This window comes from Pangasianodon hypophthalmus, chromosome 25 (assembly GCF_027358585.1).
Source record: "Pangasianodon hypophthalmus isolate fPanHyp1 chromosome 25, fPanHyp1.pri, whole genome shotgun sequence".
Lineage (NCBI taxonomy): Eukaryota > Metazoa > Chordata > Actinopteri > Siluriformes > Pangasiidae > Pangasianodon > Pangasianodon hypophthalmus.
Window position 1 is genome coordinate 18,332,262 of NC_069734.1, and position 27,500 is coordinate 18,359,761.

A 27,500-nucleotide genomic window follows, 5' to 3' on the forward strand; every position below is an offset into this window, starting at 1 on the left:
GTTTAAAAATGTAACTTTTAGACGAGTGTGTGATGAAATAAAGTGTGTGTGTGGTGTGAATCTGTCAGTATGAAATTATTTGGATGTAGTTGGTGACTCACTTCTGACTCTCCAGATGTGGGGAGGAACGCTGAATTCTATCATCGGACCAACGGCGCAGATGATGACGGCCGCCAGAGACGCTTTGGGGATGAAGGAGAAGAGCGGCATGAGGAAGGCCAGAGACAGGAGCACTAGCACACCTGAGAGAGAGAGAGAGAGAGAGAGAGAGACTCAGAGAGAGAGAGAGAGAGAGAGAGAGAGAGAGAGAGAGAGAGAGAGAGAGAGAGAGAGGAGAGGGAGAGACTCAGAGAGAGAGAGAGAGAGAGAGAGAGAGAGAGAGAGAGAGAGATTCAGAGAGAGAGAGAGAGAGAGAGAGAGAGAGAGAGAGAGAGAGAGAGGAGAGGGAGAGACTCAGAGAGAGAGAGAGAGAGAGAGAGAGAGAGAGATTCAGAGAGAGAGAGAGAGAAATTCAGAGAGAGAGAGAGGAGAGGGAGAGACTCAGAGAGAGAGAGAGAGAGAGAGAGAGAGAGAGAGGATTCAGAGAGAGAGAGAGAGAAATTCAGAGAGAGAGAGAGAGAGAGAGAGAGAGAGAGAGACACAGAGAGAGAGAGAGAGAGAGAGATCAGAGAGAGATTCAGAGAGAGAGAGAGAGAGAGATTCAGAGAGAGAGAGAGAAAGAGAGAAATTCAGAGAGAGAGAGAGAGAGAGAGAGAGAGAGACACAGAGAGAGAGAGAGAGAGAGAGAGAGAGAGAGAGACGAGAGAGAGAGAGAGAAATGGTTTATTAAGCGTTTATAGCACTGTAAGGAGTGATGATACATCAGTGCTGCACTACACCATGATAAAGCACTGTGATACTGTTATACTGTTAACATGTTATAGTCATACCAAGACCTGAAATTAATACACACCACACACACACACACACACACACACACAGACATTAACTACAAATAATTAAAAATCTCAATTTACACCCTGATAGTTACCGCAGATGACGTCACAATAAAATATTTTTTAAGTTGCATAAAATGTGCCACGAGATCAGGTAAGGTTCAGATATTTGTTACTGAAGCGTGTGTGTGTGTGTGTGTGTGTGTGTGTGTGTGTGTGTGTTACCTGTGACTATACCTCCCGCAGGTGTACACACTCCAGTCTGAGAGTTTACAGCAGTTCTGCAAAGAATAAACCCAAAACATCCTGTACTTACACTCATTCATTCATTTTACTCCTTCAGTAAGTTATATTCATTATATATATATTAAATAACCTGAACAAACACACACACACACACACACACACACACAAACACACACACACACACACACACACACACACAGAAACAAGACACCAACCTCCCGAAGCTGCCTGTGACGGGATACGCAGAGACGAATGAACCCAGGATGTTGGTGAGTCCTGCAAACACGCAACACAATACACACAATATTAACTCTTTATACTGAACACACACACACACACACACAAACACACACACACAAACACATAACATTCCATAGGATACACACCAATGGCAAAGAGTTCCTGGTTGGCATTGATGCGATAATTATTCTTACTTCCTGTAAAACACACACACACACACACACAGGTTCTTTATTAACTCCATATATTACAGTTATACACACACACACACACACACACACATATATATATATATATATACAGTGTGTAAAGGGAAAGAAAAGGACGCTGTGTACCGAAGGCTTTAGCAATAGCGATGCTCTCTAGCATGCCCATCAGAGGTATAACAGCTAAACCGCCTCCCAGATCCTGAGGACACACGTGATTGGTCAGTGAAATCACGTGATCAGCAACTATACTAATTATACAACTGTCTACTTAAAATGTAAATGGTAACATTTTACAGAAATAATTTGTCAATAAATGAAACGTTGCTCGTGTGAACTGACCCGCGTGATCTCTCTGAATGATACTCGCGTGCCATTGGTTGTCGTCTCAGAGAGGGGCGGGGCTGAGAAAGGAGGCAGTCCTGCAGCCGTTTTCCCCGTGAGAGTGAAGTAATTGTGACCTGTGACCTCAGCGGAGTACGCCACACACGTCGCTGCTATGACGACCAGAGCGTTTCGGACTGTGGATACACACAGACGAGCGTTTATTTAACATGTGAAAGAGCAAAACATTTAAAAATAACCTAGCAAAAAATAGTTCAGGAAAATAAAGAGCTATGAATATACATGAACATGCAAATTAGGAAACGCCTCCACGTCCTTCAGTTGGACATGCGTTTTGATGTGTTACATCGAATTAACAGCAGCCAGACATTACTATAGTAACCATAGCAACTACCATCTCGCGATTAGCCAAGTTAGCTAGCTAGCTAAGCGTAGAAGTTCTGCGCGTAAAAGCTTCAAGGTACAACATTAATTTCTAATTTCAAATGGGATTGGTCCAAAGTGGTGACGTTTGTTTAGTGACATCACAAATATATATACTTATATATAGCTCCGCCCCCAAATTATGACATAAGAAGAAATTCTCTAAAAAAAAAAAAAAAAAAAAAGAGACTTTTGCTAACAAATTTGGTCGAAACACAGTTATTAATTGAAACAAGAAATGTTGAGGGTCAGTCTAAAACAGAAACCTGCAGACGTTCCTTTCTGTTTCTCATGAACGTGAAAAAGTGTTTGTTCTTCGTGTACTCACTAGTTGCGAGCGTCCACACCAAACCCCGAGACACCTTCACTACAGGAGACGGGTTATCTTCAACAGAGTCCAGAGAACTCTTCATCATCGTCATCATCACCAGGAAGAACAGACAGCACAGACCCAGAATCACATCTCCAACCCTGAGGGAGAGCGAGACACAAGATCACTGAGTTACTGCTCTTACAGCCACCCGAGAGCAAGTGGGGTTTATATAATAATAATTATATAAAAATAATTAAAAAAAAGTTTAATAAATAATAATTTTATTAAAAAAAAATATTTAAAAAATTGTGAGAAAATGGGGTTAAAATAAAAGAAAACACATGAAAACTGGAGGAAAATTAGGTTTGAAAAACATTTTTTTAAACATTGAGAGAATTCTTTTTTAAATAAAAAATGTTTAAAAAATTGGGAGAACATGAGGATTTAAAAAATAAGAAGTACATGAAAATTGGGACAAAATGAGGTTTAAAAATAAAAAAAAAATTAAAAAAGGATTTAAATTGGGTTTACAAAAAAAACAGAAAATTGGACAAACATGGGAAGAAAAAGATAACATGAAAATGTGGAGAAAAAAGAAAACAAACATGAGTGAAAAAAAATAAAAGGAAAAGAAAATGGAAACAAATGAACTTTGCGCTTGCAATTTAGTTCAGCAATTGCCATTTTTATTTTTTATTTCAGAATTTATATATTCTTTATTATTATTATTATTATTATTATTATTATTTTAGTTCCCCTTCATCCTCCTCACTCACCTGGCCTCAGGTAGTTTGTGGAAAGTGTAGTAGACCTGCAGAAAGAACTGCTGAGGGACGTCCTTCACACCCAGAATGTTCTACACACACACACACACACACACACACACACACACACACACACTTTAATCCTAACACAAACAAGGCATCACTAGTATCCAAGAAATTTCCCATAATGCAATGGAACTGATGAAGAACTTCAGATGGAGAGGAGAAAGATCTTTAAACACATCAAGTGGCTTTGATTTACTGCTACTGGATGCTAACTTTAATAAACAGACGTGTGTGTGTGTGTGTGTGTGTGTGTGGGGTTTTTTTTTTGTTTTAAATGACGCTCACTTTGACCTGTCCGAAGCCGATGGTCACAGCCGCTGCACAGGTGAAGCCCTTTATAACAGGATAGGAAATAAAGTCCAACAGGAAACCTGGAAAAGAAAAAGAAAATAATCGAGCGTGATGCTTTTTAACAAAACCACCGCAAAAACACCATAAAACCCTCAAATCAATTAAACTCAATTTGGGCGAAAATGAGGTCTAATGAACAAAAAAAACATGAAAATTGAGAGAAAATGAGACTTATTAAAAAAAAAAATTTAATTAAGAGAAAAACATGCTAAGTATTTAATCTAGACATGTGGAGCGCGCTCTAGTGACCATTCAGTTTTATTATCCGTATTTTTTTATGTTAAAAAGTTTCCATGTTCAGGATAAAGAGCAAGAAGTAAAGACAATATATTACTTAATTAATTAATTAATAAATATTAAATTCAATAAAATAAGTAAACATAAACTGCATGTGCATTTTGGTAATAATGCTTTGAAGAGTAGAAAGTTAGTATGGTGGGAAAATTTATTATTTATTTTTATTTTTTTTTGCATACGCAGGAAAGGTTTACTGAATAAATTATGAATAATGAGATTTTATTGAACAGATTTATCATGTGTTTAATTTTTAAAGTTATAAGTGGCTTTTTTTTTAATGCTTGTTGCTGTGTCGCTTCTTTACGATGCTCGCTGAGGTGTGTTTGTGAAAGTGAAGTCTGATTAATAAATTTTATATTTAACTAAAGTGTGTTTTGTGTTTATTTACCGAGTCTGAGTAAAGCCATGGCGAGCTGGATGATTCCACACAGCAGCGTCAGCACCACGGCGTACACCGGATCTCCTCTGATGTACAAGAAACACAGCAGAGACATGATGGCTGTCGGGCCCAGGGTGATGTCCTTCGACGTCCCGAACACACAGTAAACAAAACCGCCCATGAAGGACGAGTACAGACCGTACTGCACACAGAGAGAGAGAGAGAGAGAGAGAGAGAGAGAGAATTAAACAGAATTCTCCAAGTTTCTATCAATGAATTATATTAAAAATAATATGAAATTATATAACATTTTCAAATATAAGCTAAAATTCTAAAGATAAAATTAAAATTCTATTAAATTCTATTATTAATATTATATTAAATTATATTTAAAAATTTATGGGGATGACGGGGATGATGAGGATGACGGGGACTATGGGGATAACGGGGATGACGGGGATGATGGGGACTATGGGGACGACGGGGACTATGGGGACGACGGGGACTATGGGGACGACGGGGACTATGGGGATGACGAGGATGACGGGGATAACGGGGACGATGGGGATGACGGGGATAATGGGGATGACGCGGATGATGAGGACTATGGGGATAACGGGGACTATGGGGATAACGGGGACTATGGGGACGACGGGGACTATGGGGACGACGGGGACTATGGGGATAACGGGGACTATGGGGACGACGGGGACTATGGGGACGACGGGGACTATGGGGACGACGGGGACTATGGGGATGACGGGGATAATGAGGACTATGGGGATGACGGGGACTATGGGGATGACGGGGATAATGGGGATGACGGGGATGATGAGGACTATGGGGATGACGGGGACTATGAGGATGACGGGGATGACGGGGATAACGGGGACTATGGGGATGACGGGGACTATGGGGATGACGGGGACTATGGGGACGACGGGGACTATGGGGATGACGGGGATGATGGGGATGATGAGGACTATGGGGATGACGGGGACGACGGGGAAGAGGGGGATGACAGGAAGTGTGGGGACGCTGGGGACGCTCTGGAAAATGGGGAACATGGGAATGAGACCCCACCGCAACGTGGTGCTTGTGGAAATCACTTCCTCATTCTTATTCAGCAAAATGTAACATGAGCAGTGTGACAGGAAACAGAAACAGGAAGAAGATTCTAAATTAAAAAACCCTGATGTTTTTTTTATACATTTTGTATTAGAAATTTGTAAACTTTTTTTTTCCATCAAATTAAATGTCAGAATGTAACAGATTCCTAGACCGGATTTTCCTCTTTATCCCAAATGTTAGCTCTCGGCTGATGGAATCCGCTTCGTTGGTGTAGTTATTACCTGCACAGGTAAGCCGGCCACCTCGGCGTAGGCCAGGGCCTGAGGGATGGTGGTCAGTCCCACGGTCAGTCCCGCCAGCACGTCCATCTTCAGCCATGTCAGACTGTACGCCGGCAGCCACGTGAGGACGGGAAGACGGGAGCGCAGCGTGGAGACGGAGCAACATCTCGCCAAGCCGTTTCTCAGAGAACCGGAGATCGACTCTGTAGTCATATTGCACTGAATCTTCTGGAATATAAGTCACTCTATTAATTAATAAACTTCTTCCTACATTACCCACAATGCTGTTTGACTTCCTGTTGACCCTCACTTCATCTCTACCTAGAGAGAGCGATGCAGCGGCGCTTTAGTATTTTAGTCTGTCCAGCTCTCTCACCTCCTCATCTGTACCCTCAGCTCAAAGAGATCAGCTTCCAAATGTTCAACTGCGTCGTATAGCTGCATTGCATTCTGGGACTTTGAGTCCACTACTTCTACGCCGGAGCTCTCATTAACATGACGTTGAATATGATACTGCTGGAATAAATAACAAGCTCTCGGAGTAAACAGTGAAACCCGGCTGAGATCTCTTTCTCCTATTAAAGGGCATCGTAACTGCGCTAACAACGTGACATCAGAGCGACACACAGCCGCTACCTTCTCACTGGAATAACGCAAATACAGCGAGCAAACAACAAGCACCAGAATCACTAAACACACCACAAATATGTCAATATAACATGAACATACTGAACGTGCTTCAGGGTTTTTAGGATTCTTTAGGAAGCTTTCCATAAACCTTTTCCATAACCTTGAATCATTTGAGTTATTTACTGTAAACACTTAAACGAGGGCTGAGTTTAGTAAGAGCTGCTGCTTGCTGAACCTGTCTCAGCCTGGAAATATGAGTCATAATGTAGCAGAGGAACTGGACTGCTGAAGACGTGTGTGTGTGTGTGTGTGTGTGTGTGTGTGTTGTTTAATGCAGGGTGTGTTACTTTCCCATTATAGTCTGAGTGTGTGTTCACGGAGCGGAGTGGAAGAGTTACAAACAGAGAGACATTGTGTAAGAGAGAGAGATTCATGTGATTAGACTGAAATGATCTTTGAGTCACTTGGGATCTGATCAGCGTTTGATCCTAGAACAGAAAAAAACAGAAAAAAACAACAACAATCTTACAGAGTGTGTCACGTCTTTATGTACTTACTTGGTGTTGGTTTGTCACATGGTTGAAATTTGATTCAAAGTTCCTCCTCGTGCCACTTCAGCTAGAAAAAAAAATAGTGTACGGAAGAGATATTAAAGGAAGAGTCAGTGATTTTGGTGGAAACTGACATCTCAAACAAATTAAGCCACGCCCCCAAACATATACGTTACAGAATGAAATATCTCTAATGCTAGCGTGAGAGGCGGAGCTTTCTGATTAGTCTGGCTACATGATTGACAGGTGAGTACGTCCACGTAATGCGACGCTTCTCCTGCCAAACTTGACGAAGCTCTCAGACAGGAAATATTTCTCGTCTGGGGGATGTGAACAACTGGTAGCTTGTTCTGCTTTTAAATTTTAAGATCACATAATTTGTGTATTATTTTTCAAATATTATGTACATTTAGTATTTTTTAAGTAGTATTTAAAAATATGATGCACATTTCTCAGGAATAACGTCCTATTTTATTATTTTTTTAAAAAAAGAGAAATGAGACGCAATGAAAACGACGATAAATAATTCGTCAAATTAAATAAGATATGATTTTGTGTTTTATTTGAGATGCACAAAACGGAGACTCTCTCACACAGTGAAGACGCATGTGATTAACCCAGTAACAATCCAATAAACCAATAAAAAGAAATCCATCTCAGTGATAGTGGAGATCTCTGAGAGAGTAATGGAGCTGTATCGCGATATATCGTGTAACTGATTATCGGCGTGTACTTCTACAGCTGCAGGAGGTCAGCTTTTACTTCATGATCATGTCTTTGTCATATGACTTTCTCTCTCACTCTCTCTCTCTCTCACACACACACACACACACACACACACTATCCCCAGAGAAATGATTTCCACTGTACAGATAAACAGCCGCATCCCAAATCCCTCCCTGCTCCCTACATAGTGCACTACAGACACAATAAACTCTACAATTATAATTCTAACTCTAATAAAGCACTCGGATTCACAGTAATGCACTTCAGCCCTGTGCTTCAGTCTCACTTACTCTCAGATGGGTTTATCATTCTTTTAAATAAAGGAAGTTAAACTGTATAATAATAAACTAGAGATAAGTCATGTGTGTGAAGGCAGCAGTCAGGAGTAACAGTGTAAGCCGGTCTATAATCAGCACAAGGTTGAAAGGAATCAAAGCAGAAACAGAAGCAGAAACATTCACCTTCCCTCAGCGGTGCAGCATCTAGAGCATGTGTTCTGATAAAAACTCTCCCAGATGAGGAAGATTTGTACCTGAGATTTCACCGCCTGCAGTCTGCGGGCTGCTTCTTGTGACACAGCGACAAACCAAACATCCTCTTGCCTCCGCGTCTCGGGTTGCCAGAGTGGAGGAAACTCCCAGCTCTGCTCTGCTTTTCCCCCCTAGACACTTCAAAGATTTAAGAGTTCAGGAAGTTTATAATCTTATGCACAAGTTTTAGAAGAACATTTCCAACAAGTAGAAAACAAATTGCGTAACATAGTTTTTCTTTATTTCTGGAAGAATCAGTAGGTTCAAATTTTGACTTTTTTTTTTTTAAACTTTATTTATTTATTTATTTTTGCTTATCTCAAATGTTGATTTATCCGAAAATTCTAACATATTATCTCAAAATTCTGACTTATTATCTCAATCTGAAGTATTATCTCAAAATTCTGACTTATCTCAATCTGAATTATCTCAAATTTCTACTTATTATTTCTAATCTTTGACTTTGCTGCATTCTGATTTATCTCACATTCTGACTTATTACCTCAAACTTTTGACTTATTCTATCATTCTGAATTATTATCTCACATTCTGGCTTATTCTCTTGTAAGAATTTAAACAGTTCTGCAATTTTTTTCCTCTGTAGTGGAAATGATCGTACATAAAAAGCTTCCATGTACAATGAAATTCTTAGTCTGTGATGTGAGATTACATGGAGAACACTGTCTCACTGAACGTAATCTAAATGTAGCTGAGTTAGCAATAAATAAAAAAAAGATATCGATAAACAAACAAATAAACAAACAAGTAAATATTTTGCCTGTAGAGATGACATGTGACACTTGCAAACAAAATATTCATAAATATTGGAACTCATTATGATGTGTGATTTATGAAATTCTCAGATAAACAGGATAATTTAATTAGTAACAAGCAACTAATTAATCTAATGTGGTGAGCATTTAATTTATTATCAAATAAAGCTTTATGAAAAAAGGAAAAATCACTTCACACAAACACTTATTAAAGCTATTACTTAAAAACTTTAAATATAAATATTATAATAAATGCAAATAAATATTACAATAAATGTAAAAATATAAATCTATAAACTCTGCTGAACTTGAACAGTTTTGAAGATTTATCTCAAGTTTTTTTTTGGAATTATAATATAATATAATATAATGAAAGATAATAAAACAATTTAATATTACTCATGACAGCCAAATAATAAGACCAAATAATATCTTCCTTCACAAAACAAAACAAAACAAAAACCCTAAAGATGGAAAGGTTTTCGAAATGGCAACCCCGGCGGTCATGTGATTCCTGTCACGTGACACACGGAGGCGGAAGTCGCTGTGTTTATGAGTGAAGTTTGTAGCTTGTCGGTCGGAGTTCATGAACATTTAGCCGAATTTGAAAGGGAAATTATGTAATTAAAGGCAGAGAGAAAGCTTGTGGATCTTCACAGAGAGTCAGGAGATGCGATTTAAGACTATTACACGCAAAGCTTTCTTTTAAAATGGCGGAAATGAAGGTGTGTGTGCAGCTGGGGGCTGTGAGGATGAGGATGAGCATGAAGATGAGGATGAGGATGAGGATGAAGATGGGGTTGGTGATGGGGCTGCTGCTGTTCCTGCTGTGTGCTGGGGCAGAGTGTAGGAGAAATGCCCTCCTCATCATAGGTAACATTTACACCCTCTTATAAAGTGTAAGAATAAATCTCTAATGAAGTAGTAAATGATTATTAATTAGAGCTAAGCTGTTAATTAATTAATTAATCAGTCAGGGTGAAGGTTAGGGTCAGAGAGGATTAGTAATGTCAGTGTTAACTCTTTATTTAAGGAACACGGATAAGGGCTTCATTAAGATCTTGTTATCTTTAGGTTGGTCTTTATACATAAACACCTGTATGACTACATAACTGAAGGTCTGTTGGGTGAAAATGACTAAAACTTGCACTATTAAAGCTTGTTGTAGGGATTAATAACTGAAATTCACGTCTTATTAGTATTCATTGTCCATGTTAGACCTTTATCCTGCTGCAGGTTGGTACTAACACTTTAATATGTTAATGTGTGTTCATTGTAGGGACTAAAAGTTGTTCAGAGTTCGGTTTGTGTCTGTGTTTTAAGGTCAAGAGGAATTAAAACATTCTTCTGCAAGCCACTGAGGATAAATTAATAATCTAACTTTCTGCAGTAAGGAATAATATGTATATATATATATGAATATAAAATTTTATTTTATAAAGCATTTTCTTCCCCAAATATAACCACCTGTTGCACTTTGATTTAAAAGTCACGTATTTAGTTTATGAGATCGTAACTAAACGTCTTGAGCTTTTAGAAGCCGCTTTGTGAGAGTCGTTTTTGCGTTTGTTCCTCCTGCAGCCGACGACGCGGGGTTCGAGACGGAGGTCTACAACAACACTGTGGTCCGAACTCCTCACCTGAACGCTCTGGCTCGACGCGGCGTCGTGTTCCGAAACGCCTTCACCTCCGTCAGCAGCTGCTCGCCCAGTCGCTCCACCATCCTGACCGGATTACCGCAGGTACGAACACGGTCACGTCACCGTTACACCTGAAGGGAACATGCAGACGTGTCGTCTCGGGTCCCTCATCATGTGACTGCATTTTCCACTGATGCGAGTCGTTTTTTTCCTCGTGGTTATTCTTCTCCTCAGCACCAGAACGGGATGTACGGCCTTCATCAGGGTGTGCACCACTTTAACTCGTTCGACGACGTGCAGAGCCTCCCGCTGTTACTGAAACAGTCCAACATCCACACCGGTGAGAAAAACAACACAATAACACACAACAACACAACACCTGTCACTTCACCTGCAGCTACAGCTACAGCGTCATGACTTTCTCACACAACAGCTGAATTACTCACAAACTGAAGAGCATCAAAATTCAGCATTTAGTGCTGATCATCAGAGCAGGACGAGGTTCCTCACTAGGGATCCGTCGCTTTTAAAAAGTCACTTCATGACGTAAATATGATTTTTTTTAATCAGTTACACATTTCTGATGGTTGAAACATAAAGCAGGTGCCAAAAATGCGGAGCGACAATTATGTAGCAAGAATGTACATTAAATTCCTATTAACATTTATATTAAAATAAGTATTTATTTTCTAAATACATTTGAACGTTAGGAAAAAAAGTAGTAATATTTTATGATCGTATCTGACTGTTTCTACTAGTGAGCTTTAATCCAAAAAAAAAAAATAAAATAATAAAAATCAGAAATAAAAATCACTCATTTTAAGATATAAATTATCTTAAGTTTATAAATTATTGTATTTATAAACTTAAAAACATAAGATATAAACTTAAAAAATACAATCGGTCTCTAAAAACGCAGTGTTTAGATTTAAATTTTTAAAAATAAGTTTTATTTTTTAAATTTATAAAAAGTAAAAAAAAAAACATTTTTGATAAATTTGACATTTCTAACACATAAAACTCGAGATATCACTAAAAACAGAGCGAATTTCAAAATTCTTAAGTCATTGTAAATTTATAGTTAATATATAAATATCTAAAAGTAATTTTATAGTAAATATTATGTTTATTTTTGTGATTTTGACTTTTCCCATATTAATAACGATAAGAGGTTTAGCGATAACTGAGCTGTTTCTGTTTGTTGTTCAGGCATCATTGGGAAGAAGCACGTGGGTCCGAGCTCCGTGTATCCCTTCGACTTCGCCTACACGGAGGAGAACGGCTCGGTCCTGCAGGTGGGACGCAACATCACCCGGATCAAACTGCTGGTCCGGAAGTTTCTGCAGGAGCACAGAGAGGAGGAGAGAAGCGGAGGAGAGACTCGGCCCTTCTTCCTGTACGTAGCGTTTCACGACCCGCACCGCTGCGGCCACTCGCAGCCTCAGTACGGCTCGTTCTGTGAGAAGTTCGGGAACGGAGAGAGCGGCATGGGGAGAATTCCCGACTGGCAGCCGCAGCACTACACACCCGAGCAGGTCAAGGTGAGACGAGCGGCTCCGAGATCAGAACGTCTCCATTCTGGATTTTAAATAGAGAAACTGTGACGCAGCAGATGTGTGTTGAGATGAACGGGACGTTTGCTCTTCAGAGTTTTAGTTCAGTTTTGATTTCTTAGTTTTTTGTGTTGCTAATTGTTTACTTATTAAAAATCTTATATTAAGTCAAATTTTAATATTAAACTTTAAATTAAAATGTAATTATTAATTGTTATTTTTTAAATTAAATTTTCACTGAGCTTCAGGCTTTTAGTTCAGTTTTTATTCCTTAGTTTTTTGTGTTGCTATTTTTTTGTTATTTTATTTAATTAATTAAGTTATTTATTTATTTGTTTATTATATTTTGTTTTGTTTGCTTTATTCAGTTTATTTATTTTTTACAAAATTTTCATGTTTAAAACAAATTCTGTTTTTCTTTTTTTTTTTTTTTTTCAAAATTAAAAAATTTGTTGGATATACTGATTTATTTATTAATTGTTTATTCCCAGTATTTTTGTTTGTTTGTTTGTTTGTTTGTTTCCCCCTCAGGTGCCGTATTTCATCCCGGACACTCCGGCTGCTCGAGCTGATCTCGCCGCTCAGTACACCACCGTCAGCAGGCTGGACCAGGGCGAGTTTCTGACTCTTCCTCGTTCCTCTTAACTTTAGAATTATCAATATTATATATTTAGAATAATATTTAGGCTGTAAATATTTGCTTTATATGTGGTTTGGTCCATTTTTAATTTGTTTTTGATTACTCATGTGGATCTGGTTCTTTGTGTCTGTCACTGGTTTCCCTCATCTGATTATTTTTCCTTTATTTCCTTCTTCATTTTCACCCGTTTTTTTTTTAATTTTTATTTTTACAATTTTTAGTTTTCTCTTTTCTGGTTCAGTAGTGTTTTTTTTAATCCGATTTCTCTGCCCCTCTTCCTGCAGGTATTGGTTTGGTCCTGCAGGAGTTGAGGGACGCTGGGTTTGAGAACGACACGCTGGTGATGTACAGCTCTGATAACGGAATCCCGTTTCCTAATGGACGAACCAACCTGTACGACTCGGGCGCGGCCGAACCCATGATCATCTCCTCACCTGAACACCGAGAGCGCTGGGGACAGACGAGTGACGCCTTCGTCAGCCTGCTGGGTGAAAAACACACACACACACACACACACACACACAGTGTCATGACTATGTTCAAACATCTGAATGCAGTACTGCTCATCAAGAACTTTTCCTTTATTAAGAGTTAACAGATGTGTGACATGTTCCTGCGGCGCGCTTTATGACCACAAGATGGCGCCACTTACACTCAGCAGCTCCTAATCCTTCTAAAGTGATGCTTTACGCTGATTCTCATTTTATACCTCAGATACATTTACATTTTATACCTCAGATACATTTACATTTTATACCTCAGATACATTTACATGCAGCCTAATAATCTGATGATAATAATCTGATGGTAATCTGATGATAATAATCTGATAATAATAATCTTACTAATGACTTGATAAAAAGTCAAAACAAGTGGCTAATCTGAAAAATTCATTAAAAAGCAGAATTGCTGTGAAAACTTGAACACTTTTTTTTTTGTTGTTGTTGGTTAAATTGACGTCCTGGGAGTAAAATCTCTTCATTTCCTCTCAGACATCACGCCCACTCTGCTGGACTGGTTCTCGGTGCCGTATCCTCCCTACAGCCTGAGCGGCGGGTCTCTGGTCCACCTCACGGGCCGCTCCCTGCTCCCCGCGCTGTCCTCGGAGCCGATTTGGGACACAGCTTACGGCAGTCAGAGTCTGCACGAGGCCACCATGTATTACCCGATGCGCTCGGTGAGGCGCGGCCGCTTCGTCCTGCTGCACAACCTGAACTACCGCTCGCCCTTCCCCATCGACCAGGACCTGTACGTCTCGCCCACCTTCCAGGACCTGCTGCAGAGGACGCAGGCGGGAACGCCCACCCGCTGGTTCAAGACTCTGAGGCAGTATTACTACAGGGAGCGCTGGGAGCTGTTCGACACGCACTCGGACCCGGCCGAGCAGACCAACTTGGCCTCGGATCCCGATCATAAAGCCGTGCTGGAGCTCCTGAGGGAGCAGCTGGTGAAGTGGCAGTGGGACACGGAGGATCCGTGGGTCTGCGCTCCGGACGCCGTGCTCGAGGACAAGATGGAGCCCAAGTGCAGGCCACTGTACAACGAGCTGTGAAGGATCATCTCCTTAATGAGTTTCAACTCGCAGCCTTTGAAGTTTTATGCAAATTTCTGCACGACACTAAATGGAAATTGCAGGGAATTGAATGTTGTGAAGAAGAGAAAATATGTGACGTCGTTATAAAGAGACGCAGTACACACTCACTACATCACCGTTTACTTCAGATATCAGTTTCCATCTCTCGCTCTATCGCAACCTCGGTTAAGATATGTGGTGTTTTTGTTTATTTCCACTTTCCTTATTTGCTATTTTTAAAAAATGCACATGGATTAAAAGAGATTGATGTATTGATTGAGAAATCTTTTATAAAATAAATGTTTTTATGCACAACCCTTTGAAAAAGGCACGTGTACAGATACTCTGTAACATGAAGATGTTTAAAAAAATCATGTAATTATACGATGAACATCGAAGACTATTTTCTATTAAAAAGCCTGAATTCTGTTTCTGTAAGTGCGTGTACTGTACCTGAGCGCTTGCGATATGATCGTGTCCTGTAGGGGGCGGTGTCCTAGCGAGCCTCAAACGGCTACGCCTCCGCACCTCAACCAATCAGAGCTTCATCCAGATGGTGTAATTTGCATTATTTTAGAAGGTTAACAGGCTGCGAGACATTCAGGACTCCCGCGGTCATGGCTAAGAGTCTGAGGCATTAAATCAGCACGTCGCTAACAACAACTCTGTAGCTAAACTGCTGCAGCTGTCACTAATTTCTCGCTTTGGATAAACTCATATAGATTTTTAAGAAACAGCTCAGATTGCTAAACGCAGTGAATTTCTTTGAAACTAAAAATTGCTGAAAGTTTGCTTTGAAAACTATTTTTTTCTATTTTAAATAATAAATTGCTTGTATTGCAATTCTACGATTTAAAAAAAAATCTCCTTTTTTTAATTATTAATATGCAAATTAGAAATGCTTCTAAACATATACACTCCTCCCCCTTTCACTGGCACAATGTTTGGCTAGCTTGGCTTGTATTTGCATACTGGAATCTGATTGGCTCTTAGATTTCATGACACAATAACACTTTCCTGTTAGCTGTTTAATACTCAGTAAGATGTTCAGCTTCCTGTTTTCTTTAAAAATAAAAAAAAAAAGTATGTGACAATTCTAACACTTTGAGCCAATCTGAGTACAAAACTAATAATAGATATAATAGCAAGAAGAAGAAGAAGAAATGTTTTATACAGTTCAGGTGATGTGAAATGTTAAGTGTGTTTTCACACACACACACACACACACACACACACTCTAGAGAAAAGAGAATGAAAGGATGTAAAGGTTTCTCAGGTGGTCTGATCTCTAAGAACCTTGTTAAGACGATTCTTAAAAGAACCTTCATTTCAGTAAGAACCCTTAGAGAACTCTAATATAGATGTATTTTTAGGACCCCGTGTGTGTGTGTGTGTGTGTGTGTGTGTGTGTGTGTGTGTTGTGTGTTTTCTTTCAAGGCTTGTTATTCGCTTCTAAATAAAAAAAATAATAAAATCTCACGTCATAAGTCACATAAATTTACGCACCTCTGAAGAGCTTGACGCTGATTGGACGTTGTTGGGTTTTTCCCTCCTCCTTTACCGGAACCATGACCCACCTTCACGTGGAGCGCGCGCGCCTTTACGCGCTCGGGGTTTGTATATAAAGGCGCACAGACGCGTCCCGTTACAGCTCAGAGCAACTCCTGAAGCGCGATAAAAACACTTAACAACCCGCTGAACAGGTGAGGGTGAGGACGACGACCATGGTGATGATGATGAGGAGGATGATGATGAGGTGCGCGCCGGAGAGGTCCGTGAGATCCGCCGTGATGCTCGCGGCCGTCGCCGTGCTGCTCTCGTGCTGTCCCGCAGACGCGTGGTACAAGCAGGCCACCGGGCCGAGCTACTACTCCGTGGGCAGAGCCTCGGGTTTGCTGTCCGGCATCCGCAGGTCGCCGTACGTCCGCAGGTCCGACACGGAGTCCGCGCTGGACGCAGCAGAGCGCACCGGAAACAGCGTGATGCCCGAGCTGAGCGCGCGACACACACCTGTCCTGAAAAACATGGTAAATATGATTGGGTGAATAATCCTCAGCTCACTTTACTCAACATCTCATTACACTGATGATGGTGAATAACATAATAGTTCAGCGAGTGTGTTTATCTGTTCTTCATGGAAACCTTTAAAAATCATACGTAAGAGCTTTAATTCGCACTCATGCACCTGTGCTCACCTTTAAAGCTAATGAGAGACACAGCACGTGCACCTTCCCAGGTAGAAGTACAGGCTCCACGGTGCCACTAGAGCGATTAGGAAGAGTTCAGGTCGCTGTCTGCGCTCCGAGCCGCTCGCATGGCGCAGCACATTTCCCGACGCATACAGACAAATAACTTCACTTTTTTTAAAAAACAGAGTTAACACCGTACTGCTGTGTCATAAACGACACCTGTGCAGGTTTAAGGACTGATAAACAGCCTTTGTGCAGATGGAGAGAGATTCTGCGCGTCGTGCGTAAAATGAATAATTCCGCTTCTTTTAACAGCTAAAACGAGGTGAAAATTTTTTACTCTCGGATTAAATATGAATTCTGCAATTCATATCTAATTCTGTACTGCATACCTAATGCAAAAATCGAAACATAAATAAATCGAAAAATAAATAAATAAAATAAATAAAGATGTGTGCGCGCATTTTTGGACAACGACGCGATTATTATTATTATTTTTTTTTTTTCATTTTACCCTGCAATCCTTTAAAATATTGCACATTTCTCTTGTCTCGGATAAAAGCAGGCTGTTGGTTTATACAGCAATAATAACATCATCTGCTTGATAATGATATTAAGGTATTAAGGTGATAAAAACGTTAATCCGCTTTAAATTCGTGTTAAAACGCAGCTGGATCAGTTATAAAGACTTTATTAGCTTGATGACTTACTAACAAATCTATTAAATGAATAATTCACTATTTTAGGGTTGCTACATAATATAATCTGTATTTGTACATTTCTACTCGGTTAAGAAAAGGAAGAATGAGATGGAACCTGAGCTGAGGCTTCTCAGTACTGAGAGAGAAATCTGATGCACACATGGGAGAGGAAGTCGCTCTGAAGGTTGTTTTTTTTTTTAAATCTAATTTTACATTTCCGGTTTCTGTTTGTATTTCCAGGCCATCTGCATCAAGGACATTTCTCCGAACCTGCAGAGCTGTGAGCCGATGCAGGACGGCTGGAACACGTTCCGGTGCAGGGCCGAAGTCCTGCTCGCGCTCGACTCGCTCGACTGCTTGGTGGCGTGAGCGGCGCGTGAGCACGGAACCCAACCCCGGTCCTGGAGAACCCCCTGTCCTGCACGGTTCAGTGTTTTTCCTGCTCTAACACGCCGTCAGGACAGAGGGCTTCTCCAGGACCAGGGTTGGGAACCTGTCTTCTAGAGACCCCCTTTCCTGTTATTCCAAAAATCCGAAAAAAATAAGACCCGATACACAACAGCATCATTTAGACACCGAAATCTGTTTTGATGCTCTATTTAGTACGGTACTTTCCGGTCTGTTTAGGATGCTCTCACTCGCTCTCCTGTTCAGATCTCCATTTCCACTCGGACTCCTGACCCTGAATGTTATTTATTTTCCACCATCTTATCTACGAAAACAACAACAAAAAAAAAATCGACTAAACTCCAAAAATGTTCTATGTGTATGTGTGAGAGAGAAAGAGTGAGAGAGACAGAAACGGTATCACTGTTTGTCCCTTCTGTAGCCAAATGTGTGTGTAAATGTGTATAAACTGTTTAAAGAATGTTATTTTATTTATTAAACTCGACAGATGGTTGATTCGTGTGTGTCGCTTAGTTATTTTTTTTCACGTATGTAAGAAATAAAGACGAAAGAGACACGGATGTTTCGATGATTGGTTATATAAAATATATCACGATATTCATGACACAATATTTTTATCATGGAAACTTAAATATTGGATTATTTTTGCTTTGAAAGTGCAGGACAGATAATTTGTCAGAAATTACACAAAAATGTAAAAAATAAATCCTACATCGTCTGACGATCGTTCGCATCTCAAAAAGACAACTATTTACATAAAATATCATATAAGGCACAGGAAGGTGTGTGTCACACAAACACAGGCGCGCGCACACACACTTTTGCAAAGACACAGAGCACTTCACAGCTTCATCTCTCAACAAAAACGTGACCATGAGAAACATCCAAAGTAAACAAAGGGGAAAAAGAAAAAAAAAAAGAAAAGAAAAGAGAATTCCAACAGGGTGTCTACACACCTTTGGTGCTTGGCCCCCTAATAAAAACAGTACAATTAAACAGATTATTGCTGCACGACACACACACACTCGCTCTGTGTGTCTCTGTGTGTGTGTGTGTGTGTGTGTGTGTGTGTGTGTGTGGACTGAAGTGTGTTGTAAAAACACACATTCCCTCCTGACGATCATTAACTCAGAGCTCTTTCTCTGGTAAATATTAACAGGAAGAGGAAACACACTCCGGTACGTACGCATGAGCAAACGGACCAGCAATGGACACACTGTACATGTATATATACACACACACACACACACACACACACACACACACACACACACACACACACACACAATCGATTCAATACATTTTCCACTGTTGTAAAAGATGACAGCTTTCCCTTGGACTGTTACAAAGAACTGACACTGGAGACTCCTTCCATGAATGTTAATGTTAAATAAATGTCTCTTTTTTTTAAGAAACTGTTCTACCAGCTAATTTTTAAAATCTGTTTATGCTGGATGTTCTCTGTACTCGTCCCTGTAAATCAGCTGTTGCTATAGAAACGGTAACATATTACAATGTTATTGGAGATGCTGTTATAGGAAATTAATCAACACCTTCTAATCTGGCAACTTTAAGAAAAGCTCCAGGCTGAAACCTCCGTCGTGACGCTGGTGGAGAAGACGGCGAGAGTGTGTGAAGCTTCGTGAGGAACACTGTTAAGAATTTAAAATATTGAATTGTAAAATATTAATTCTTTTTAAAGCAGGTCACTGCATGATTCCATATGTTCTACATTACAGTATAAATGTCTTCATTATTATTTGAAATGGGGGTGGGAAGAGCATCTCCACATCTGTGGAAGTGTTCTTCTGAAAGTTCTTCCCTCGGGTGGTGTCTCCCACAAGTGTTCGTATCATCATCATCATCATCATCATCATCATCATCAGCAGCAGCACAGCCTTCAGTGAGTCCTCCTGTCCTGTGGAAGGGGGCGGAGTCATCCTGAAGAGACCACGCCCACCAGAAGAACCATGAGAGCTAAAAATTCAGTAAATGCCCTTACTGCATAACAGAGACGCCACTTTTTCCTTTAATTTGTCACCCGTGTGTATGTGTATATAATACATATCTCACTCTATCCCTCTCTCCACCTCTCCCTCTCTCTTTCTTTCTTTCTTCATCCTTTAAGGTCCTCTTCAATAGTTAATGCTTTTATCTTCCTTTTTTAAAGGGTTCCTGCAGATGGAGAGATATCGTTATCCCCCTCTCTTCATATCTCTACCTCTATCTCACTCCCTCCATCTCACCACATCTCTATCTCTCCATATCCATCTCTCAGTCTCTCTATCTCTCCATATCCATCTCTCAGTCTCTCTATCTCTCTATATCCATCTCTCAGTCTCTCTATCTCTCTCTATATCCATCTCTCAGTCTCTCTATCTCTCCATATCCATCTCTCAGTCTCTCTATCTCTCTCTCCATATCCACCTCTCTCAGTCTCTCTATCTCTCTCTCTATATATCCATCTCTCAGTCTCTCTATCTATCTCCATATCCATCTCTCTCAGTCTCTATCTCTATCTCTCCATATCCATCTCTCAGTCTCTCTATCTCTATATCCATCTCTCAGTCTCTCTATCTCTATCTCCATATCCATCTCTGTCTCTCTATCTCTATCTCCATATCCATCTCTCAGTCTCTCTATCTCTATATCCATCTCTCAGTCTCTCTATCTCTATATCCATCTCTCAGTCTCTCTATCTCTCTCTCCATATCCATCTCTGTCTCTCTATCTCTATCTCCATATCCATCTCTCAGTCTCTCTATCTCTCTCTCCATATCCATCTCTCTGTCTCTCTCTCTATCTCCATATCCATCTCTCAGTCTCTCTATCTCTCTCTCTCCATATCCATTTCTCTCAGTCTCTCTATCTCTCTCTCCATATCCATCTCTCTCAGTCTCTATCTCTCTCTCTCTATATCCATCTCTCAGTCTCTCTATCTATCTCCATATCCATCTCTCAGTCTCTCTATCTCTCCATATCCACCTCTCAGTCTCTCTATCTCTATCTCCATATCCATCTCTCTCAGTCTCCCTCTCTCTGTCTCTCTATTTATCTTAATATATTTATCGATCTCTCTTTCTTCATGACCATCAGTCTCTATCTCTCTTTATTTCTCTCTCAGTCTTCATCACATGCACTCTCTCCATCACGCAGTCTCTCAGCATATCTCAATCCCTTGCTCTCTCTCTCTCTCTCTCCACTCTCACTCACTCTGTCTTTCACTCTCTCACTATCTCCTTCAATCTGTCTTTTTGTATATATCAATCCTAATCTGTCTCTCCTTATCTATCCTCTTACTTTCTCTTTCTCCATCACTCTCAGTATCTCTCTGTCTCACTCTCTACATCCATCACCTCAGTCTCTGTATCTCTCGCTCTCTCTCTCCCTGTAAACCTCTCACACACCAACTCTCACTACATCTCAATCATTTACATCTCATCTGTAACTACTCTCTCTCTCTCTCTCTCTCTCTCACCAGGTTTCCTCTGTATTTCTTTCCGTCGCGTCACACACACATGGCAGTGTCTGTTTCTGAGCTGAGGAGTGTGTTGGGGTTCAGCACCTCGGACAGCTCAGGACCTCAGGAAAACATCATGGTGAGCTGTGAACAGTGAGACTGTGTGTGTGTGTGTGTGTGTGTATCCTGGTGCAGTTCTGCAGGTTTCACATGGAGGAGAAATGAGATGACTGTGTAGAGGTTCAATCTGTAAATCGGATCTCAGAGCAGTGAAACTGCCTCCAGGTTCTCCTTCATGATGGTGTCCATTACCACCTGGAACACCACCTGCACGTTGGAGGTGTCCGTCGCCGTGGTGAAGTGGTGATAGATCAGCTTCCTGGGCGTGGTGTTCTGAGAGACAAACGTGGAGGCGATGAAGCGAGCGGCAGAATCCACATCACAGTCGGCACCTGCACAGAGAGAGAGAGAGAGAGAGAGAGAGAGAGAGAGAGAGAGAGAGAGAGAGAACGAGAGAGAGAACGAGAGAGAGAGACAGAGAGAGAGACAGGCAGAGATAGACAGAGAGAAATAGAAACAGAAACAGACATAGAGATACAGAGAGAGCAACAGAGAGACAGAGAAAGAGATAGAGAGAAAGAAAGAGACAGAAAGATAGAGTACACAGAGAGAGAGAGAGAGAGAGAGAGAGAGAGAGAGAGAGAGAGAGAGAGAGAGAGAGAGAGAGAGAGAGAGACAGGCCAAAAGAGAGAGACCAAGAACAGACTCAAAATGTTGAGTTAAATTGAGGCATTTTTAAAATTAAACTGAGAGAGAAACATTTTATCATCTCAAATTTTTAAAATTTAATGTAAAAAAAAAAAAAACCTCAATAAAGCATTTTAGTTTATAAAATTTTAATAAAAATCATTTTTATCTTTAAAAACTCAATAAGAAGCATTTTTATTATATAAAATTTGAAAAACAATCATTTAGAAGTAGCATTTTTATTATATTAAGGCTCAACAATGAGGCATTTTTATCTTGAAAATCTTGATAAAGAAGTATTTTTATATTCAGCGTCTCCATAAAGAGATGTTTTTATTTCTCTTTTTTATCGTCCCTCACCTTTGTAGAGCGGCAGGTAGTGTCTGAGGTGACGACCTGAGTGCAGGATCTTCTCTTGGAAAAGATCGATTTTGTTCATGAATAAAATCTGAAAAACAGAAAGCAGTTTTTCATTCTTTTAAACCAAGTTCTTTATTTATTTATTTTTTCTAAAAGTTGTGTTAAATCTGAAAAAGAAAAAAAAAGAAAGTCTGCCTTGGTTTGTTTTGTACCATAATTAACCATTTTACCTTGACATACAAATAACGTACAAAAACGTACAACAACCTTAAAATTCCCCAAAATTCTGACAAGTAGTGTTTATTAAAATGTGTGTCTCTGATTCATGAGAAATGTTTATCACAGTTTGAAAAACAATCCAGCTAATGAACGTTCACCTGGAAGATCACAGGAAATAAAAATTGTGACAATTAAAAGTTTGGTAGATATTATTTTTGACTGTGTGTGTGTGTGTGTGTGTGTGTGTGTGTTCGCCCACATTTCCCAATAATAACCTGAGCTATTAAAACATCAGTGGCGCTGAGAGAGAGCGAGAGACAGAGAGTAGCAGAAGTGTGAGAGCGAGTGAATGGAAGATGGAGGTCACTCCAGCAGCCACGCCCTCGTGACAGAACTAATGACTGGTCAGTGCTAATTTTAGCGTTAGAGTTGGTGAAGCGCCGAGCGATGAGTAATGCAGCAGTGAAACGGTGTTTAACGAGGCAGAATAAACGAGCTCATTAAACACAAGCAGTGGAGTAAGTGGGCGTGTGTGTGTGTGTGTGTGTGTGTGTGTGTGTGTGTGTGAGAAATAAGAATGCCTTAAACACACACCTGCTGCTTAATGACACACACCCACACACCCGTCCAATTACGGCAATCACTCTTACACACGTCTACCTGTCCATCAGTCGCTCTATTGCGTGCTGTCTGTCAGTCCATCTATCGCTCTACACGCGGTCAGGGCCATAAGTATTTGGACAGTGACACAATTTTTGCAATATCTTTCCCTGTCTTTCCCTCTCTATCTATCCATCTATCTCTTTCCCTGTCTTTCCCTCTCTATCTATCCATCTATCTCTTTCCCTGTCTTTCCCTCTCTATCTATCCATCTATATCTTTCCCTGTCTTTCCCTCTCTATCTATCCATCTATCTCTTTCCCTGTCTTTCCCTCTCTATCTATCCATCTATCTCTTTCCCTGTCTTTCCCTCTCTATCTATCCATCTATATCTTTCCCTGTCTTTCCCTCTCTATCTATCCATCTATATCTTTCCCTGTCTTTCCCTCTCTATCTATCTTTCTCTATCTATCCATCTATATCTTTCCCTGTCTTTCCCTCTCTGTCTATCCTGTCAGTCTATCCATCCATCCATCTATCTCTTTCCCTGTCTTTCCCTCTCTGTCTATCCTGTCAATCTATCCATCCATCCATCCATCTATCTCTTTCCCTGTCTTTCCCTCTCTATCTATCCATCTATGTCTTTCCCTGTCTTTCCCTCTCTATCTATCTTTCTCTATCTATCCATCTATATCTTTCCCTCTCTATCTATCCTGTCAATCAATCTATCTATCTATCTATCTATCTTTCCCTGTCTATCTATCCATCTATATCTTTCCCTCTCTATCTATCCTGTCAATCTATCTATCTATCTATCTCTCTTTCCCTGTCTATCTATCCATCAATATCTTTCCCTGTCTTTCCCTCTCTATCTATCCATCTATCTTTCCCTGTCCATCTGTCTCTCTGCCTATCCACCTGCCCATCTGTTTGTCCATGTATCTGTCTAGCCATCTCTGTCCATCTGTTTGTCCGTGTTCATCCTTCTGTCTGTCCATCTCTCCATCTGCTCAATCGTCTGTCTATCCGTCCGTCTCCGTCTGACCATCTGTCTGTCTATCCATCTGCACGGTGTAAATGAAGGACTCTCCTCTCTAACAGCAGATGTGAGATCAGTTACATCGGCGTTAGCGTTGATGTTTGTTGCTATGGCGACAGTGAAGTCAGAAACATAAAGGCTCATCTACGCTGCCGAGGCGCAGGAACCCCACCGAATAAACGCTCTGCTTTATAAATCTACTAACGTTTAATACGAACTGGTTACGGCTCCTGCTGAAACACACACACACACACACACACACACACACACACAGTCAGACTCCTTAAATACAAACGTAATAAATTCATAAACATTATGTGTTTATTAGTTTTCACACAGTTTCTGGTCCCATCTGTGCTGCTCTCTATATCTTTCCCTCGAGTGTGAGTGTGAGTGTGTGTGTGTGTGTGTGTGTGTGTGTGAGTGTGTGTGTGTGTGTGTGTGTGTGTGTGTGTGTGTGTGTGTGTGTGTGTATTTCTCTCTTCAGGCTCCTCAGCTCGTACCATGGAGGTGCTCCTGAAGAACACGTTGTTGCAGATGGAGGAAAACAGCCTGAGGCTCTCCTGCAGTCGGTTCTGAAGAGAACAGCGCACACACACACACACACACACACACACACACACACACACACACACACAGACACTAATTAAACCACAGCACTTAGACCAAATGTCAACAGAGTAGTTAGTGATTATTAGCTTTAGCACATTGTATATACTTTATAGTGTATTTTGAACGCTATATTATATTTATATACATTCTAATAAATTAATTTTATCTTGTATAGATATAACTTAGAGAGGATTTAAAAAAAAAAAAAAAAAAATCACATAACTTTTTTTTTTAACTTATACTCTCCTGCTTCATTCAGTTTACACTTTTATCTGAGAAATAACGTTTAATAAATGGTTATAGTGTTATACATTTAATAATTAAGGAATAATAAACCCCTGTGTGTGGTGCCGTTACAGTAAAATAATCAGTGACGGTGTGGTGTGATGAAGCGGAGTCGCGGAATCGACCTGAAGGTGATTATTTTCCTACAGCAGCACGTCACCAAGTGTTTTATTCCTCTTACACCACAGCGATTACAATTTCTTACTCATTAAACATCACATCTTATTTTTTTTTTATCCACTTCTAGCTACATTTACAAGTTAGTTTCTGTTCTCACAGCTATAAACAGTCACTCTCTCTCACCTGCCTCTCTTTTTCTCTCTTTTTGCGGTTAAAAAGACAAAAAAAAAAAAAAAAATGCAAACAAAAAAAAGTGTAAACTCCTCTGTCCTGAAGCTGCGACTGATCTGACTGTTACAAAGCACTGACACTGGAGACTCCTTCCATAAAACGTTATATAAACGTCTCCTTACAGAAAGCTTCAACACATCAATGATTACGCTAACGTGGCGCGTCTGCCATGAACGAGTCCCTGTGAATGAGCTGTTACTATAGAAACGATAACGTATTAGAACGAGCGCATTAATATAAACCTGCGTTACTGTCAGAGACTTTTGACCAATCAGATTCAAGGCACGCATGCTCATCTTCGCGGCTGTTGCTCCTTTAAAAAAAAACACAGCTACACAGACATTAAGCTCTCCATTTATATAAAATACATGTTATAGAAATGTTTAGTATCGTGAGAAATCGTCCTTCCTGTCAGGTAAAAAGATCATTTAGAGGAGGAAGTGGCTGTAAAAACGAAACGGTGTAGTTTGTTAAACTCGTTAGTGGTGTAGCGGGATCGGAGTGGGCGTGGCTCTCACCATGGAAGGATCCTCCACCAGCGTCATGTCGTATCCGCTCAGAGCGACGACAAACAGCACGGCCCTGACGTCCTCGAAACAGCTGATCCACTTCCTCCTCTCCGTCCGCTGGCCTCCGACGTCATACAGCCTGCGGAGGAACGGAGGAAGTCAGAAAACTACGGACATCAAAACACATCACTGAGGAACCACCGTGGGAGAAATTACAGCACAAGAGCAGTTAGACGTGTGATCGTTACTCTACATGCAAGACGAAAGAGGATGAACAGACGGATCAGGAGAGAACTCTAAAACTACAACGAGCACTCGGATGTGTTTTATTCAACACGTTCAAAAAAAAACAAACAATCTGTTTTGGCTCATGAGAGCGAAATTTCAAGAGCTGTATTTTATTATATCTCCTCGATCGCACACGAGTGTGACCGGGCCACTCGTCCCTCGGCCTCAATCAGCGCTCGGAGACGAGCAGGAGAGCAGATATCATCTCGCAGCCGAGAGGCAAACAGGTGACCGCATGTGAAAAGGTCATTCTCCACTGAGAGCGTGTGCTGCTTTTCATTTCCTCCTCCTGAATTTGGCAGAAGGATTCCTGTACACGTCTGCGACGAACAGGAACGAGTGTTCGAGCCTTTTCCTATCTCTCTCAACACACACACACACACACACACACACACACACACACTGCTGCACAGGGAGAACTAAAACAGCACTTCATCTAATGAAACAATACATTTGTGTTAGCGCTTGATTAAAGACACAGACGCTTTAGACACATCAGCATCCAGAATAATAAACTTAAACTGAATTCATTTCATGCTAATGTTTATTTTTGTAATAAAAATCCACACAAAGAGAAAAATTCCAGAGTTTCTACAGATCACCACACGCTTCACGCCTGTGTTTGAGGAATCGAACCTGACGCGTCGTGTGTTCAAATTACAGTAAATACTATTTTTTAAAAAAATTCTAATATAACAAACATAGAAACACGTTCACAAAGAATACTTTTCTTATTATTAAGAATACTTTTTTAAATAATTATTCACACCTAAGAATAATAAAATTTTATAAGCATTTTACAGCAAGGGATTTTTTTCATAAATATTTATGGTAGAGTGAGATATACAGTGAGATTTTAACTTCCGGGTGTGTTAATTATCATGCTAACAGTCATTAACCTGCTTCTGTGAGGTTCTGCATGCCGTGTGTGTGTGTGTGTGTGTGTGTGTGTGTGTGTGTGTGCGTGTGTGTGTGTGTGGAAATACACTGAGAATAATTTACACACGTCTAAAATCCCTCATAACACACTGCATGAAGTGTACGTTTGATGTGACAGTTTAATAACGCAAAGACCACGCACAGACGCGCGCTCACACACACACACACACACACACACACACACACACACACACGTTATTGAGGGAGACTCACAACTCAAATCTACTACGTCATCTATATTATTAAAACAATCAGTCTGA

General features: G+C 40.4%; 4 protein-coding genes across 7 annotated transcripts in view; 2 read left to right on the forward strand and 2 right to left on the reverse strand.

Annotated features, from left to right (window-relative positions):
• The window catches only part of slc26a11 (solute carrier family 26 member 11), an 11,374-nt gene extending 2,879 nt beyond the window's left edge, over window positions 1-8,495 (reverse strand). The window contains exons 1-13 of one of the 4 annotated variants that reach the window (XM_034299686.2): window positions 8,357-8,495; window positions 7,105-7,165; window positions 5,918-6,142; window positions 4,575-4,767; window positions 3,824-3,909; window positions 3,485-3,564; window positions 2,724-2,866; window positions 1,970-2,148; window positions 1,757-1,829; window positions 1,568-1,618; window positions 1,397-1,457; window positions 1,161-1,216; window positions 102-242 (exon numbers count right to left, since the gene is read on the reverse strand). In XM_034299686.2, the coding sequence (XP_034155577.2) occupies window positions 102-242; window positions 1,161-1,216; window positions 1,397-1,457; window positions 1,568-1,618; window positions 1,757-1,829; window positions 1,970-2,148; window positions 2,724-2,866; window positions 3,485-3,564; window positions 3,824-3,909; window positions 4,575-4,767; window positions 5,918-6,130 (1,276 nt within the window). In that variant the 5' untranslated portion in view covers window positions 6,131-6,142; window positions 7,105-7,165; window positions 8,357-8,495. Of the gene's footprint in view, window positions 1-101; window positions 243-1,160; window positions 1,217-1,396; window positions 1,458-1,567; window positions 1,619-1,756; window positions 1,830-1,969; window positions 2,149-2,723; window positions 2,867-3,484; window positions 3,565-3,823; window positions 3,910-4,574; window positions 4,768-5,917; window positions 6,146-7,104; window positions 7,166-8,285 lie in introns of all 4 variants that reach the window. The other 3 variants (XM_034299684.2, XM_034299685.2, XM_034299683.2) reach the window with 3 other exon arrangements.
• A 1,138-nt stretch (window positions 8,496-9,633) lies between these two features.
• sgsh (N-sulfoglucosamine sulfohydrolase (sulfamidase)) lies at window positions 9,634-14,962 on the forward strand. The gene is made up of 7 exons (XM_026910422.3): window positions 9,634-10,000; window positions 10,709-10,869; window positions 11,002-11,107; window positions 11,977-12,308; window positions 12,852-12,933; window positions 13,245-13,448; window positions 13,953-14,962. The coding sequence occupies exons 1-7, from the start codon at window positions 9,838-9,840 to the stop codon at window positions 14,510-14,512; spliced, it is 1,608 nt and encodes a 535-aa protein (XP_026766223.3). The 5' UTR covers window positions 9,634-9,837; the 3' UTR covers window positions 14,513-14,962.
• A 1,026-nt stretch (window positions 14,963-15,988) lies between these two features.
• Window positions 15,989-18,326, forward strand: npb (neuropeptide B). The gene is made up of 2 exons (XM_026910429.3): window positions 15,989-16,560; window positions 17,664-18,326. The coding sequence occupies exons 1-2, from the start codon at window positions 16,258-16,260 to the stop codon at window positions 17,790-17,792; spliced, it is 432 nt and encodes a 143-aa protein (XP_026766230.1). The 5' UTR covers window positions 15,989-16,257; the 3' UTR covers window positions 17,793-18,326.
• A 422-nt stretch (window positions 18,327-18,748) lies between these two features.
• gnav1 (guanine nucleotide binding protein (G protein) alpha v1) overlaps window positions 18,749-27,500 on the reverse strand; it is a 32,377-nt gene continuing 23,625 nt past the window's right edge. The window contains exons 6-9 of the mRNA XM_034299688.2: window positions 26,023-26,152; window positions 24,760-24,831; window positions 22,399-22,486; window positions 18,749-21,743 (exon numbers count right to left, since the gene is read on the reverse strand). Coding sequence (XP_034155579.1) covers window positions 21,553-21,743; window positions 22,399-22,486; window positions 24,760-24,831; window positions 26,023-26,152 — 481 coding nt within the window. The 3' untranslated portion in view covers window positions 18,749-21,552. The remainder of the gene's footprint in view (window positions 21,744-22,398; window positions 22,487-24,759; window positions 24,832-26,022; window positions 26,153-27,500) is intronic.

Bases quoted from the DNA above. Each gene is read 5' to 3' on its own strand.
- sgsh (XM_026910422.3), top strand. From the start codon at position 9,838: ATGGCGGAAATGAAGGTGTGTGTGCAGCTGGGGGCTGTGAGGATGAGG. The intron at 10,001-10,708 runs GTAACATTTACA...TTCCTCCTGCAG, and splicing joins AAATGCCCTCCTCATCATAG to CCGACGACGCGGGGTTCGAG. The intron at 10,870-11,001 runs GTACGAACACGG...TCTTCTCCTCAG, and splicing joins TCCTGACCGGATTACCGCAG to CACCAGAACGGGATGTACGG.
- npb (XM_026910429.3), top strand. From the start codon at position 16,258: ATGGTGATGATGATGAGGAGGATGATGATGAGGTGCGCGCCGGAGAGG. The intron at 16,561-17,663 runs GTAAATATGATT...TTGTATTTCCAG, and splicing joins CACCTGTCCTGAAAAACATG to GCCATCTGCATCAAGGACAT.